This window comes from Capra hircus, chromosome 8, assembly GCF_001704415.2.
Source record: "Capra hircus breed San Clemente chromosome 8, ASM170441v1, whole genome shotgun sequence".
NCBI classification, from domain to species: Eukaryota; Metazoa; Chordata; class Mammalia; order Artiodactyla; family Bovidae; genus Capra; species Capra hircus.
This window is the reverse complement of record NC_030815.1, coordinates 65,614,677-65,632,551: the sequence shown is the minus strand read 5'-3', so window position 1 is coordinate 65,632,551 and position 17,875 is coordinate 65,614,677. Positions and strand designations below refer to the sequence as shown.

General features: G+C 41.3%; 1 protein-coding gene across 1 annotated transcript in view; it reads right to left on the bottom strand.

Moving 5' to 3' along the window:
- The window catches only part of LOC102177239 (contactin-associated protein-like 3), a 233,095-nt gene that overhangs the window by 113,883 nt on the left and 101,337 nt on the right, over nucleotides 1-17,875 (bottom strand). The window contains exon 4 of the mRNA XM_013966094.2: nucleotides 4,737-4,884. Within this exon, the coding sequence (XP_013821548.2) occupies nucleotides 4,737-4,884 (148 nt within the window). The remainder of the gene's footprint in view (nucleotides 1-4,736; nucleotides 4,885-17,875) is intronic.

The following is a 17,875-nucleotide window of genomic DNA, read 5'->3' as shown; positions in this document are numbered from 1 at the left end:
ACTCAATGGACGTGAGTCTGAGTGAACTCTGGGAGTTGGTGATGGACAGGGAGGCCTGGCGTGCTGCGATTCATGGGGTCACAAAGAGTCGGACACGACTGAGTGACTGAACTGAACTGAACTGAACTGAACAATATTATTAAAGAAAACCCCACACATGCTTGCCATTTTATCAGCAGGGAGAATAAGTTAATGCTGATGTCTTTAGAGCCTCTGGATCTGGTCCCACAAACAGCCCTTCATAAGACAGAACAGTTGCTCAGAGAAAGAATCTGTGAAGTTGTCCTGTAAGGATTTGAATATTGGTTCCATAGTTGGAAGCTTACTCAACCTCTCTGTGCCTCAGTTTCCTCACCTGTAAAAGGATAAAGAAGTCTCTCCCACACAACACTAATTATATTGTTACTAAAAAACTTAATATCTATACAGCAATGTCTGTACAGCAATGTCTGAAACATGTCTAGTCCACAATTGGCATGGGCTGCATCACTATTGTTAGTGGTAAGTCACTTCAGTCATGTCTGACTCTTTGCCACCCAATGGACTGTAGCTCTCCTGGCTCCTCTGTCCATGGGATTCTCCAGGCAAGAATACTAGAGTAGGTTGCCATATCCTTCTCCAGGGGCCCTTCCTGATTCAAAGATCAAACCTGCATCTCTGGCATCACAGGCAGATTCTTTACCACTAAGCCAATAGGGAAGCCCCGTCTTCTATTTATGTGAAGTGGAAGTTGCTCAGTCATGTCTGACTCTTTGAGACCCCATGCGCTATACAGTCCATGGAATTCTCTAGGCCAGAATACTGGATTGGGTAGCCTTTCCCTTCTCCAGGGAATCTTTATACTTGGACACAAATTGAGAACAAGAAATCCATGCCCAAATTTAGTTGATCTACAAAGAATAGGCATTTCCCTTCACCTCTACTTACTCCTTAGTATCTGGGGGACAGAGATTGTGCCTCATTCACTTTATTCAGCAGGGTGGCTTGCATGGGGTAAAAGTTTTGTAAACATGTATTGAACTAATACTTTTTCTAATCTAGTTTGAATATTTTCTACTTTCTCCATAATTGTAATGGATAATACAACATTCTCTCATATGACTAAAGATCATTATTAACTTCCAGAGTTTTTATTTGTCATGGTGACTACTTATCCTTTCATCCTATGTTCCTCTATTCCTATTAATGCATTTTCTAAACTGAAATCTACTTCGAGTAGAATCAGTGCTTAACAGAAGGAAGTTCCATATGCAGACTTTTCTCTCAACATTCTCCCCAAATATTACAAAATAAACATTCTTTATTTTTATAAAACATTAAGAACAGGTTTATAAACATTGACACATGGCGCAGTTGTTACATAGAACATTTTTCACTGCAACAATCAATGTAGTTTTTTAAGTAAAAGAAACACAAGGTTTTAAAACAGGCAAGTACATGTTCCATTCCCTCTTAACCCATTTGATTTTCAATGCATGATTTGACACAGGACGGAAGTGCCACATGGATGACTGTAGACCCCAATGGGGGTCCCCATTCTGTGCCTATCTAGTCTAAATTTCTGAATTCATGAACTATGAATTCATTTCTTCTCCCCTCCTTTCTTCTCTTCCTTTCTTCCCTCTCTCACCTCAACAGTAAACACAGTGATGAATATAAAATTACATTACAACTGTGTAATTACATTACAATATAAAATTACATTACAATACAACACAATATGACAAGGGAGCACTTGAAAATGACACTCAATACGAACATGTGGAGTCAAAGTAAATGGCAGAAAAGACCCAAAAGATGACTAACAACTTCACTAAAGAAATGATGGTGAAACTGCAGAGAATTGTCTAGATGTCTGCGGAGAAGGCAATGGCACCCCACTCCAGTACTCTTGCCTGGAAAATCCCATGGATGGAGGAGCCTGGTAGGCTGCAGTCCATGGGGTCGCTAGGAGTCGGACACGACTGAGCGACTTCACTTTCACTTTTCACTTTCATGCATTGGAGAAGGAAATGGCAACCCACTCCAGTGTTCTTGCCTGGTGAATCCCAGGGACAGGGGAGCCTGGTGGGCCGCCGTCTATGGGGTCGCACAGAGTCAAACACGACTGAAGCGACTTAGCAGCAGCAGCAGCATCCAGATGTCTGGGGCTTCTGGACCTATGTCAAGGATGTCAACTTGGAATTAATCAGACTGTATGTAAATGTTGTTGAAAACTTATGAAACGGGATGAAAGCTCAGAGACCAATTTGGGGTAGAATATAGAGCCTAGAACAAGTACATAGGAAATGTTAACATTGAATGGATGGGAATGCTAGAGAGGGGAGGGGCAGGGGAAAGTGAAGAGTCCCATGCCAGATCCTGGCCTTGGTGTGTAGGTCAATAGGGACTCTAAGAAGACCTGACACTTTTCACTTTTACTCTAGAAATGGGGGAAGGGCTTTTCAGTTAGTGAAAATATATATGCCAAGCCAAGAAGCCATGAAAATATGCAGTGTTTATAGGAATAGTAAATATCACTGTAAATAGAATGTAAAAAGATGAAACTGAAAAGAGATAAGCAATCTGGACATTCTCTCACTAACAACAGGGCAGAGGAAGTACACATAAAAAAAGATAATAATTATCACTTTGAGCTATAAAGCAAATCACATTAAATTACTGCCAAAAATAAAAATGCAAAGTGCTACACTTGAATCATTATTAACAATAAGAATGAAGACAAAACAGAGCCACTAATATTGAGAAATATATTTTGTGTTGTTTTACAACTGATGATTATTTCCTGTTTGCGTTTTTATGCTAGGAGTCCCTTGTGCCCAACAATTCATGTTTGCTGAATTTAGGATGCACGCAGGTTCCTTGACAGTTTTACAGTCAACTGGCCCTTCCAGGCACCAGACACACAGCTTTGATCTTCCTGGTACTGACCTCTAACCCAAGAAACTGGAGTAGTATCTCTTCACCAAAAACATCAAGCTAACGGCAAATCCCCATCAAAGAGCATGTTCTGCTTTGAAGTCAGTAAACCTGAAGTTGCTTCCAGAGTAATGGGAGAAGGAGACGTTAATTTCATGGGATCAAAGAGAAACTCTAAATATCAGGCATCCTAACCATCACAGCAGTGAGCACACTGACAGACCCCAGAACCAAAAGGATGGAAGGAAATGATCAACAGAAAGAGGGAAAATAGGTTGATGGCAGCCCAGCACCACCTATGCTGCATGGTCCATGGACTCATAAACACTAGAGAGCTGAGGTGGGGTTACAAAGCAGAGCCAGAGTAGAACATGCCATTAGGAAGGGGTATGAAACAGAGGCTGAAGGTAACCCTTGAATGTGGGATGGGTGGCTTGGGTGAGCCTCAGCTCCAGAACCACCCATTGTCTGTGGGGGTTATCAAAGTGGAACTGATATCTCCGCTGTTCAACAACTCATGCCCACACCCATCCCTGTACCACAAGAACACTAAATTTCTACTCCCCCAGTTTATATATGTTGTTTCATCTTACAAGCACCATCCCTACCCCCACCTTACTGCCCACAATCTTTACTTTGAAAACTGAATGTCAAAAAGATTCCTTTTCCAACCCGACCCCTCTATTCCCCATGCCCCATGATCATGTTACAATATCTTTGCTTTGTATAATTTTATGACTTCTCATAAACTCCTGACAAAGAAATAAATAATCTCAGAAGCATCTTCCACATACAATCCAGTTCTCTGCAGATAAATTCATATATGACCAGTGAGGGAATAAAGAATTCAATGTCTGAATAGTATGGTAGTCGTGAATACAGAATGAGGAAAAAAGACAGTTTTAAATCTTAGATCCAATATGACCTCACAAACATCTAATTTCTCAAAGGTTTGGTTTCTTTCTTTTCTGAAGTAGTGAGGTTACTACTATACTGAATTCATTTGGTTAGAGTGGGAGTTGAATGAGAAAATGTTGCAGGAGGTAGGATCTGACATATTAAATATCCTGTGTATGGTATATCTTATGGTTACACTTCTCTACAAAGTTAATCCTTTGATCAGGGACAGAATGAAGTGTGACAAAAACCCCAAGGTGTTCCCAGCCAACTTATTCTTCAGATCACTCTTCCAGTTTTCCAGAAGATTATATTTTAAATTAACTTTTTCATTTTTGTGTTCACTTACAAAATACCAGTATATTCTAGATGTCCAAAATGGCAGCTGTAGATTTGATCCCCCATGTATTTCGTGGAATGTTTTCATGCTTGTCTTTATGCTCAAATTGACTGCCAGCATCTTTGCTTTTATTGACAGTGGGGAAAAGCCGGAAGACATAAAACATAAATGATGTTCAAAAGAAGTTTCCACAGCAACCCAAGTAGAGAGAAAAGGGAATCGCCATGAGGACCAGGGAACATGGGGACATCTGTTCTTACCTGTGTTCCCCCAGGAGGATCATTCCATCAATCACAATAAATATAACTGCTCTTGCTGTGAGCTTTGTTCATTTTATGAAGTGCCCGCTATATAACAGATACTCGGCTAACCTCTGAGAATCTAAGATTTTAAGGCTCATTTCGGGTCCTCCTCTGAATTCAACCTTAAAATAACTGTAATATTTTCAAGACTTTCCATAAAATCAGTTCTGCCTGCACAGATATTTAAAAGGCTGAAAAAGTAAAGTTCCGTTTTCAGTTTAGTGTTTAGAACACAACACTCCATCAAAAATCTCATCTGAGGAATAAACGCCACTTACTGTAGGCACACCCATACACTTCAATCCGCATCCCAATCCTGCCTTTGGGGTTCCAGGTTAAGGGGAGGAAGCGCAGGAATCTGGCTTCGAAGGTAGGCTGGAGTCTGTAGTGCACCACACTGTCTGCATTTGTGTTTCCTGGAAAACCCTGAGAGAAAACAGAGAAAGGAATCAATGTGTCTGCATAATACCATCTTCCTGCTCTCACCTCACAGGTTGCTGCTGCTGCTGCTAAGTCGCTTCAATCGTGTCCGACTCTGTGCGACCCCATGGACGGCAGCCCACCAGGCTCCCCCGTCCCTGGGATTCTCCAGGCAGGAACACTGGATTAGGCTGCCATTTCCTTCTCTAATGCGTGAAAGTGAAGTCGCTCAGTCGTGTCCGACTCCTAGCGACCCCATGGACTGCAGCCTACCAGGCTCCTCCATCCATGGGATTTTCCAGGCAAGAGTACTGGAGTGGGGTGCCATTGCCTTCTCCACCTCACAGGCTAATAATGAGCAAACAATGCTTCACTTTGTTAGTATGCAAATTCATGGCTGCTTTAGAGCAACTCTGCTAACATTTGAGGCATGTGACACTCTCTCTTCAGTGCCTGGATTAGTCATCATCATCTAAACTTTCGTTATTTGTACGGTAGTTTAAGCTTCAATGGCACCATTAAACTGGCTATAAACCTGCTGCTTTCGAAGACCTGCTTTTAGAAAGTTGCTCAGCCCCCACCTAAATCATTTTCTAATCTCCAAGTAGTCAAGACACACAGTCTCACTTTCAGGACAAACAAGCACAATGCCAGCTTGCAGGATGTACAAAAAGAATCCTAGACCCTAAAACTTGAGAGGTGGGGGGATCTGACCAGTGTTCTAGTTCAAAACCCTTAACTTATAAATGCAAAAACATTAGTTACTTAGACATGTCTGACTCTTTGCAACTCCAGGGTCTGTAGCCTGCCAGGCTTCTCTGTCCATGGGATTTCCCAGGCAAGAATACTGGAGTGGGTTGGCATGCCCTCCTCCAGGGGATTTTCCCAACCCAGGGACTGAACCTGAACTGTAGGCAGATTCTTCACTGCTGAACCACCAATGCAAAACTCAAACCCAAGAAAATGAAGAGTCTGTGCAGGCAAGACAGCTATCTCCACTGTGGCCAGGACAAGATCGTGGGGATTCAAATTTTGGTCTGTGTTCACTGTGCTTTGTCAGGCTGCCCCAAGTCATCAGTATTTAAAAGGTACTTGGGGAAACACACCAATGCCACCTGCCACAAGATAAGAGGTGTGATTTCTCAACTGTGGGCATCTGGCTTCATGCTAGAAGGGATCAGCATGAGAGCAAAGAAACTTGTTATAAGGAGTATGACTTCTTTTTCATGGTGTTCTTTTTAATGTAAATATCAGAAAGTAGGGAAACCAAAAAATGGATATTGTTGTATGCATATACATCAATTATAGAAATGTTACTAATGACTTATTCATTTTAAAAAGACTTACATGTAGGTGAGAAAGCTTGCATAAACACAGCACCAACTTCAACACACAGGAAGTGCATTCCAATGCAACTTTGCCAGACATCCTGGCCAGCCTCTCTTTAATAGTGTGTACTGTTCTGCTGTTTAGTCACTTAGTTGTACCTGGCTCTTTGTGACCCCATGGACTGTAGCCCACCAGGCTCCTCTGTCCATGGGATTTCTCAGGCAAGAATACTGAACTGGGTTGCCATTTCCTTCTTCAGGGTATCTTCCTGACCCAGGGATTAAATCCTCTTCTCCTGCTTGGCAGGTGGATTCTTTACCATTTCCCAGGCTTCCCACCTGGGAAGCCCAGAGTTTATTGTGCATGAGCTCATGCCAAGTAGCTTCAGTCTTGTCTGACTCTTTGCAGCCCCATGGACTGTAGCCCCTGTAGGCTTCTCTGTCCATAGGACTCTACAGACAAGAATACAATTTCCTTCTCCAAAGGATCTTCCCAACCCAGAGATCAAACCTGCATTTCCTGCGGCTCCTGGATTGCAAGTGAATTCTTTACCACTAAGCCCCTGGGGAAGCCCCAGAGTTTACTGTACTTTAAAAAATGATGGGGGGGTTTCAGATGAAATGAATCTAGCTGCCTCATATTGTAGAATCTACTTCCCTCTCACCTTTGCCCTCTTGCCAATCTTGGTACATTAACAACTGTACATCAATCTCTGTCCTGAAGTTTCATGACAATCTGAAAGAGCATCACAAGTCATCTATAAAGAATTCCTTTTGTCTCTGCCTTCAAAGAGAAACCATGTGAAACCAAGCAGGATCACATGGGACCTTCCTGGAAGAGACTCCCCTGCACCATGCCCTCCACTTGCCTCCTATCTATAGAGAAACTTTAGCTTCCTAGGCCTTCCCTGAGTTCCAAAGAGTAAATTTAATCATAGAAGTGAAAAAAATGAAAAAAAAAAAAAGAAAAGAAAGAAAGCAAAATAATAAGTTTAGCTATTAAAGTTAAAGACCTTTAGTACCTCCTCAAGGGCTATAAATATTATTTTGAGCCATGTCCTTTGAGCTGTTTTGAAAATATAAAAACCTCCACCAGATGGAAGAAGTTAACTGTATGCTGCCCATAAGCACATAGATCCCAGACTGGTTGGAATCAGAAGGTTGATGATTTTGACTTCTGATTATCTCATCACCAACCAATCAAAAGAATGTCCATGAGCTGATCACATACCTCACAACCCCCTTTCCTTACCTGTCTTTAAAAATCTTCCCCTGAGCCACTGGGGAGTTTGAGTCCTTTAAAAAATACATATATATTTATTTTTAATTGAAGTATAATTGGTTTACAGTATTGTATTTGTTTCTGCCAAACATCAACATGGTTTGAGTTCTCTGAGTCATACAGCAAATTCTCATTGGCTATCTACTTTATATATGAAATAGATGTTTGCATGTTACTCTCTCCAAACATCCCACTCTCTCCCTCCTCCCACCCCGACTGTGTCCATAAGTCTGTTCTCTATGTCTGTCTCCACTGCTGCCCTGCAAATGATTTCATCAATACCATCTTTCTAGATTTCATATATATAATATTAATCACTCTTTAAGCACTACCTACCGGGACTCCTTGCTTGGCACCCTGCAGTTAATGCTTTACTTTCCTTCTCCACAACTCAGTGTCAGCAGATTGGCTTTACTGCATGTGGGCCAGTGGATCCAAGTGTGGTTTGTAATCCAACTGCAGGGCTCCTCTTTCTCTCCACCTGAGCCCTAGGACCTGCTATAGCCTCCAATGAACCAGGACTTTTACCAGCTCTTTCCACCTTGAGAATTTTAGAGTCACAAGTCCCAGTTTCTGTGCTTAAAACTCTTCAGTTCAGTTCAGTTCAGTCGCTCAGTCGTGTCCGACTCTTTGTGACACCATGAATCGCTCTATATCTCTTTTTAAAATTGTTTCCATTGATTCTTCATAATATTCTTAACCAATTTTCCCAAGTGGTCTGTGCTCCAGGGAAGCCATAACCACCTAAAGTATTCTTAAGGATAACACAGCATCTTAACAGAAAACGCTGTCCCATCTACAGACCTGACCAGTTTAAGCTCTGAAAACAAAGACTAAGGTCTCTTAGGTATATGTGTCTCTTTTGAAATCTACTGTCAAATGTTACAGCTATCTAAATTCCACCAAATTTTTGGAACCCATAATCAAAACATAAAACATAGAATTATTTTGGGGTGGGCTACCTTCAAATTCTACACTCTTTGATCTCACAAAATTTCATTATTCAGAAATCAAGGATGTCACACAACAGACCTCCATTTAATAATAATAAACTCAGGGAACAAAAAGAGGTTGATGCTTTCTCATGCTCACTTGCAGTACAAGGACAAACCCACCTAACCTGCCAAGCAGTTAATACAAACAGCCAGATGTATTTATGCCACCAAAGAGCAAGACTCCTTAAATCAACCGGGAATGTTGTCTGCCTAGTTATTTAGCTTTGCAAAATGCTGGGCCAGGTTTAACAACCAGATCAAACTGAGCCAAATTGGTAATCAAGTTTGTGAACCATCACCACCAGGGAGATTTCTTTGGTATAAACAAATGGAAATGAGAAAAGAGAAGACTCAAATGTAATGAGAATGCATATTCCAGAGGTTGTGGTGCTGCTTCTTGGCTAATGAATGAAATGTCACCATAAGGTCATTTGATTAGTTGAATCAAGGTCTTTTGAATAGTTGGTCAGTCGTGTTCAACTATTCATGACTCCATGGACTGTTGCCCACCAGGTTCTTCAGTTCAGTTCAGTTCAGTTCAGTTCAGTCGCTCAGTCATGTCTGACTGTTTGCGACCCCATGAATTGCAGCACGCCAGGCCTCCCTGCTCAATGAAAGTAAAATCTTTGACCTATATCATCTTTTCTTTCAAATGTTACAACTGCTACACCAAGATCAGGTAAACCTTTTTTACAGCCTCTCTACTCCAAAGAAGAACTCAACAACATCCACTCCCCAACTTTATATTGGACCCCAGGCTGATATGTGTAGAACTAGCATTTTCTCAGCTCCACCACTGCCTAGGATGTGGTACTAAGCTGATATTGTCTGTTGCAAGTAACAGTTCTTTTGTCTACAAAACCAGTTTGATAAAATGTTTAGAGTATTATTTGAGAAAAATATCTGAAATGTAAGCCACTCACTGCCTACCTATAGGTAAACGTTTCAAAAGTCATGGCTGTGAGGACTTTGGCCATGGCTGATATTGGGATATCATTGTTGCATCTGGCAGAGACAGCTCATCTGTCAGACTCTGCAAGCTGTTCTTAATATTTTATCTGAGGTTCAATATCCAAGCACTAGCATGTGTGTGCTCAGTCATGCCCAACTATTCGTGACTCCATGGACTATAGCCCACCAGGCTCTTCAGTTCAGTTCAGTTCAGTCGCTCAGTCGTGTCCAACTCTTTGTAACCCCATGAATTGCAGCAAGCCAGGCCTCCCTGTCTATCACCAGCTCCTGGAGTTCACTCAAACTCATGTCCATCGAGTAAGTGATGCCATCCAGCCATCTCATCCTCTGTCGTCCCCTTCTCTTCTTGCCCCCAATCCTTCCCAGCATCAGAGTCTTTTCCAATGGGTCAACTCTTCACACAAGGTGACCAAAGTACTGGAGTTTCAGCTTTAGCATCAGTCCTTCCAAAGAACACCTAGGATTGATCTCCTTTAGAATGGACTGGTTGGATCTCCTTGCAGTCCAAGGGACTCTCAAGAGTCTTCTCCAACACCACAGTTCAAAAGCATCAATTCTTTGGCGCTCAGCTTTCTTCACAGTCCAACTCTCACATCCATACATGACCACTAGAAAAACCATAGCCTTAACTAGACGGACCTTTGTTGATAAAGTAATGTCTCTGCTTTTTAATATGCTGTCTAGGTTGGTCATAACTTTTCTTCCAAGGAGTAAGCGTCTTTTAATTTCATGGCTGCAGTCACCATCTGCAGTGATTTTGGAGCCCCCCAAAATAAATCTGACACTGTTTCCACTGTTTCCCCATCTATTTTCCATGAAGTGATGGGACCGGATGCCATGATCTTCGCTTTCTGAATGTTGAGCTTTAAGCCGACTTTTTCACTCTCCTCTTTCACTTTCATCAAGAGGTTTTTCAGTTCCTCTTCACCTTCTGCCATAAGGGTGGTGTCATCTGCATACCTGAGGTTATTGATGTTTCTCCTGGCAATCTTGATTCCAGTTTGTGCTTCTTCCAGCCCAGCGTTTCTCATGATATACTCTGCATATAAGTTAAATAAACAGGGTATATCTACAATATACAGCCTTGACGTACTCCTTTTCCTATTTGGAACCAGTCTGTTGTTCCGTGTCCAGTTCTAACTGTCGCGTCCTGAGCTGCATATAGGTTTCTCAAGGGGCAGGTCAAGTGGTCTGGTATTCTCATCTCTTTCAGAATTTTCCACAGTTTATTGTGATCCACACAGTCAAAGGCTTTGGCATAATCAATAAAGCAGAAATAGATGTTTTTCTAGAACTCTCTTGCTTTTTCCATGATCCAGCAGATGTTGGTTCCTCTGCCTTTTCTAAAACCAGCTTGAACATCTGGAAGTTCACGGTTCACGTATTGCTGAAGTCTGGCTCTTCAGTCTATGGAATTTTCCAGGTAAGAATCCTGGAGTAGGTTGCCATTTCCTACTCCATAATATCTATGATATCCAGGTAAACTGGAAAGGAACATCACTTTCTACATTCACTGTAATTCCAACATTATAATTGAGGCTAAGAAGCAAAGTTGATATTTATTTTAGCATAGCCTGGAAATGAAATTATTTGCTAGGAATGATATTTAACTTTTTAAATTTTCCTTATACATTATTACTTCTTTCTGAAGTACTCTTTTTATTGAATACAAACTGTATTTCAGATTGGTATGATGGTAATGCTCTACAACAAAAGGGATTTCTCTTTTTGTTTTATTGAAATTTAAGACAGAATACTCTTTGAGAAATACTTCAAGTGAGAATAATCAATACTAATAGTCTATGAATAGAGGAGCTTAAGAACTTACTGTTTACAGTTTCTGAGATCTGCATACAAAACATTCACTATACATGATTTTAATCCTAATCAACATTTGGATTGTATGTGTGTATGTATGTATACATACATGTGGGCTTCCCAGGTAGCTCAGCTGGTAAAGAATATGCCTGCAATGCAAGAGATCCTGGCTCGATTCCTGGGTGTGGAAGATCCCCTGGAGAAGGGATAGGCTATACACTCCAGTATTCATGGGATTCCCTGGTGGCTCAGATGGTAAAGAATCTGCCTGCAATGCAGGAGAGCTGGGTTCAATCCCTGGTTTGGGAAGATCCCCAGGAGGAGGGAATGGCAACTCACTCCAACATTCTTGTCTGAAAAATTTTCATGGACAGATGACCCTGGTGGGCTATGGTCACAAAGAATCAGACATGACTGAGCGACTAAGCACAGCACATACATACTGGTACCCATGTGATTATCTTAAATCATTCTAATTTTAGGAAATTACATTATTTGGTCTTATACAGAACTATTAATAGTTCCTTTGCAAATAAATAAATGACACATTTCTTTAAGATACAGAAATTTAAGTGAAATTAATTTGGAGTAGAACGTATCTCTAGTAACACTCCACTCTGACATCTGGGGTTTATTACTGAAATGATCTCATATTTTTTACTAAGCTGACATTTATTCTTTTTTAAATGTGGCATAATCTATCATTATATAATTTTGCTTTCGTGTTTTCAGAACAGACATAAACGCACAGGCTGAGCACAGAATGTCAGGAACAAAGGTCTACTCTTGCCTTGTCCTAACAAGTAAAAAAAAAAGAAAAAAATGAGGCTTGTAGGAAATAAGATTCTTTACCAGCTGAGCTACCAGGGAAGCCACTGGAGCAGCGGCTGTGTGGTGCTGGAGCAACTCTGAGGAGATACCCCATGTCCGAAGACAAAGGAGAAACCCCAGCAAGATGGTAGGAAGGGCGAAAACACCTTTAGAATCAAACCCCATAACCACCAGAGATGCTCAAACATACCTTGTGGACACCAGGACTCAGAGACCCCACAGAGACTGAGACAGAACTGTGTTTGAGTGTCTCCTATGAAGGCATGGGTCAGCAGTGGCCTGCTGCAGGGGCAAGGACTCTGGGTGCAGTAGATCTGGGTGTGGAATAAGCCTTCTGGAAGGAGGTTGCCATTAACTCACCACAGAGCCACTAGAACTTACACAGGACTGGGGAAACAGAACCTTGGCAGCCACAAACAGAACCTTGTGCACACCAGACCCAGGGGAAAGGAGCAGTGACCCCACAGAGACTGACCCAGACTTGCCCATGAGTGTTCAGGAGTCTCTGGTGGAGGCGTGGGTTGGCGGTGGCCTGCTGTAGGGTTGGGGGCACTGAGTATAGCATTCATCACCATTATCTTCATTACCTCCACCATAGTTTGGCCTCAGGTCAAATAACAGGGAGGGGACACAGCCCCAACCTTCAACAGAAAATTGGATTAAAGATTTACTGAACATAGCCCTGCCCATCAGAACAAGACCCAGTTTCCCTTTCAGTCAGTTTCTCCCATTAGGAAGCTTTCATAAGCCTTTTATCCTTCTCCATCAGAGAGCAGACAGACTTAAAACCACAGTTACAGAAAACTAACCAATCTGATCACACAGACCACAGCTTTGTCTAACTCAATGAAACTATAAGCTATGCCATGTAGACCCACCTAAGACGGATGGGTCATAGTGGAGAGTTCTGACAAAACGTGGTTCACTGGAGAAGGGAATGGCAAGCCACTTCAGTATTCTTGCCTTGAAAACCCCATGAAGAGTATGAAAAGGCAAAACTATAGGACACTAAAAGATGAACTCCCCAGGTCAGTAGGTGCCCAATATCTACTGGAGATCAGTGGAGAACTAACTCCAGAAAGAATAAAAAGATGGAGCCAAAGCAAACACAACACCCAGTTGTGGATGTGATTGGTGATGGAAGTAACGTCTGATGCTATAAAGAGCAATATTGCATAGGAACCTGGAATGTTAGGTCCATGAATCAAGGCAAATTGAAAGTGGTCAAACAGGAGATGGCAAGAGTGAACATTGACATTTTAGGAATCAGTAAACTAAAATGGATTGGAATGGGCGAATTTAACTCAGATGACCATTATATCTACAACTGTGGGCAAGAATTGCTTAGAAGAAATAGAGTAGCCATCATGGTCAACAAGAGTCTAAAAGGCAGTACTTGGATGCAATATCAAAAGTGATAAAATGATCTCTGTTCATTTCCAAGGCAAACCATTCAATTCCACAGTAATCCAAGTCTATGCCCAGACCAATAATGCTGAAGAAGTTGAAGTTGAACGGTTCAATGAAGACCTACAAGACTTTCTATAACTAACATCCAAAAAATATGTCCTTTTCATTATAAGGGACTGGAATGCAAAAGTAGGAAGTCAAGAGATACCTGGAGTAAGGGGCAAATTTGGCCTTGGAGTACAGAATAAGCAGGGCAAAGGCTAACAGAGTTTTGCCAAGAGAACACACTGGCCATAACAAACACTCTCTTCCAACAACACAAGAGAAGACTCTTCTCATGGACATCACCAGATGATCAATACTGAAATCAGACTGATTATATTCTTTGCAGCCAAAGATGGAGAAGTTCTATTCAGTCAGCAAAAACAAGACTGGGAGCTGACTGTGGCTCAGATCATGAACTCCTTATTGCCAAACTCAGACTTAAATTGAAGAAAGTAGGGAAAACCACCAGACCATTCAGGTATGACCTAAATCAAATCCCTTACAGGGGATGTAACAAATAGATCCAAGGGATCAGATCTGATAGACAGAGTGCCTGAAGAACTATGGATGGTAGTTCATGATATTGTACAACAGGCAGTGATCAAGACCATCCCCAAGAAAAAGAAATGCAGAAAGGAAAAATGGTTGTCTGACCAGGCCTTACAAACACTTATGAAAAGAAGACAAGTGAAAGGCAAAGGAGAAAAGGAAAGATATACCCATTTGAATTCAGAGTTCCAAAGAATAGCAAGGAGAGATAAGAAAGCCTTCCTCTGCAATTAATGCAAAGAAATAGAGGAAAACAATAGAAAGGGAAAGCCTAGAGATCTCTTCAAGAAAATTAGAGATACCAAGGGAACATTTCATGTAAAGATGAACACAATAAAGGACAGAAATGGTATGGACCTAAACAGACGCAGATGATATTAAGAACAGGCAGCAAGAATACAGAGAAGAACTATACAAAAAATATCTTCATGACCCAGAGAATCACAATGGTATGTTCACTGACCTAGAGCCAGATATCCTGAGATGTGAAGTTAAGTGGCCTTAGGAAGCATCACTAAGAACAAAGCTAGTGGAGGTGATGGAATTCCAGTTTGATGTATTTCAAATCCTAAACGATGATGCTGTGAAAGTGCTGCACTCAATATGCCAGTGATTTGGAAAACTCAGCAATCGCCACAGGATTGGAAAAGGTCAGTTTTCATTCCAATCCCAAAGAAAGGCAATGCCAAAGAATGCTTAAACTACCTCACAATTGCACTCATCTCACACACTAGCAAAGTAATGCTCAAAATTCTCCAAGCCAGACTGCAATAGTAGGTGAACCATGAACTTCCAGATGTTCAAACTGGATTTAGAAAGGGCAGAGGAACCAGGGATCAAATTTCCAACATCTGCTGGATCATCAGAAAAGCAAGAGAGTTCCAGAAAAAACATCTACTTCTGCTTTATTGACTATGCCAAAGTCTTTGACTGTGTGAACCACAACAAACTCTGGAGAATTCTTCAAGAGATGGAAATATCACACCACCTGACCTCCATGCAGGTCAAGAAGCAACAGTTAGAACTGGACATGGAATAACAGACTGATTCCAAATCATGAAAGGAGTATGTCAGAGTTGTATATTGTCACCCTGCTTATTTAACTTATATGCAGAGTATATTGTGAGAAATGCTGGACTGGATAAAGCATAAGCTGGAATCAAGATTGCCGGGAGAAATATCAGATATGCAGATGACACCACCCTTTTGGCAGAAAGCGAAAAAGAACTAAAGAGCCTCTTGATGAAAGTGAAAGAGTAGAGTGAAAAAGTTGGCTTAAAGCTCAACATTCAGAAATGAAGATCATGGCATCCGGTCCCATCACTTCATGGAAAATAGATGGGGAAACAGTGGAAACAGTGACAGACTTTATTTTGAGGGGGCTCCAAAATCACTGCAGATGGTGACTGCAGCCATGAAATTAAAGACACTTATTCCTTGGAAGAAAAGTTATGACCAACCTAGACAGCATATTAAAAAGCAGAGACATTACTTTGCCAACAAAGGTCCATCTAGTCAAGGCTATGGTTTTTCTAGTGGTCATGTATGGATGTGAGAGTTAGACTATAAAGAAAGCTGAGTGCCAAAGAATTGATGCTTTTGAACTGTGGTGTTGGAGAAGACTCTTGAGAGCCCCTTGGACTGCAAGGAGATTCAACCAGTCTATACTAAAGGAAATCAGTCCTGAATATTCATTGGAAGGACTGATGCTGAAGCTGAAACTGATACTCTGGTCATCTGATGCAAAGAACTGACTCATCGGAAAAGACCCTGATGCTGGGAAAGATTGAAGGTGGGAGGAGAAGGGGACGTCAGAGGATGAGAGGTTGGATGGCATCACCGACTCACTGGACATGAGTTTGAATAAACTCCAGGAGTTAGTCATGGACAGGGAGGCCTGGCCTGCTGCAGTCCATGGGGTCACAAAGGGTCGGACACGACTGAGCAACTGAACTGAACTGTACTGAACTGAGGGAATAGGATGAAAATCCTCATAGAGAAATCAGCCACTGGTGCTTCCTCAGAAGTCCTACTGTAGGTTCAGAGATTTGATAGTGGGTGAGTCAATGTTGTGCAGAATGAACATGTGGCAACAGGCTTCAACAAAATCTTTTCTCCATCTTGTTACCTGTGTGACCTTGTGGGAGTCAGTATTTCCATGTGTAAAGTAGGAACAAGACTATCTATCCTGGAATTTTTATGAGTCAGTGTAAGGAATTTAAAAGGCTTATCATCTAAACATTTTCTTAATAACATTATCCTGTTAGTTATCATATAATTTTTTAAAAAGCCAACATAATGTTTTCCATTATTGATCACCAGAACCTCTTTAGTTTGATATAGACTCAATATTCAATAACTTAAGGGCATTCCAATTGAATATTTTGTTGAGGTGATGGGATTCCAGCTGAGCTATTTGAAATCCTAAAAGATGATGCTATTAAAGTGCTACACGCAATATACCACCAAATTTGGAAAATTTAGCAGTGGCCACAGGACTGGAAAAGGTCAGTTTTCATTCCAATCCCAAAGAAATAAAGGCAAAGACAAAGAATGTTTAAATTATTGCACAATTGCACTCATTTCGCACTCTAGCAAAATAATTCTCAACATTCTCCAAGCTAGGCTTCAACAGTACATGAACTAAGAATTTCCAGATGTTCAAGTTGGATTTAGAAAAGACAGAAGAACCAAAGATCAAATTGCCAACATCTGCTGGATCATAGAAAAAGCAATTCCAGAAAAACATCTACTTCAGCTTTGTTGACTATCCTAAAGCCTTTGACAATGTGTATCACAACAAACTCTGAAAAATTCTTAAAGAGATGGGAATACCAGACCACTTTTCTTGCCTTGGAGAAACCTGTAAGCAGGTTAAGAAGCAACAGTTAGAACTGGGCATGGAATAAAGGACTGGTTCCAAACTGGGAAAGGAGTACGTCTAGGCTGTATATTGTCACCTTGATTATTTAACTTATATGAAGAATACACCATGCGAAATGCCAGGCTAGATGAAGTGCAAGCTGGAATCAAGATTGTGGGAAGAGACATCAATAACCTCAGAAATGCAAATGACACCACCCTTAAGGCAGAAAGTGAAAAGGAGCTAAAGACCCTCTTGATGAATGTGAAAGAGAAAAGTTTAAAAGCTGGCTGAAAACTCAACATTCAAAAAATGAAGATCATGGCATCCAGACCCATCACTTCATGGCAAATAGGTGGGGAAACAGTGGAAACAATTACAGAGTTTATTTTCTTGGGCTCCCAAATCACTGCAGATGGTGATTGCAACCATAAAATTAAAAGATTCTTGCTCCTTGGAAGAAAAGCTATAACAAAACTAGACAGCATAATAAAAAGCAGAGACATCACTTTCCCACAAAGGTCCATCTATTCAAGGCTATGGTTTTTTCAGTAGTCATGTATATATGTGAGAGTTGGACCGTAAAGAAGGCTGAGTGTTGAAGAATTGATGCTTTTGAATTGTGGTGTTGGATAAGACTTGTGAGAGTCTCTTGGACTGCTAGGAGATCAAACCAGTTAATCTTAAAAGAAATCAGTCCTGAATATTCATTGGAAAGACTGATGCTGAAGCTACAATACTCTGGCAACCTGATGCCAAGAGCCAACTCATTAGAAAAGACTCTGATGATGGAAAGATTGAAGGCAGGAGAAGGGGGGACAGATGATGAGATGGTTGGATGGCATCAGTGACTTGATGGACATGTTTGAGCAGGCTCCAGGAGTTGGTAAAGGACAGGGAAGCC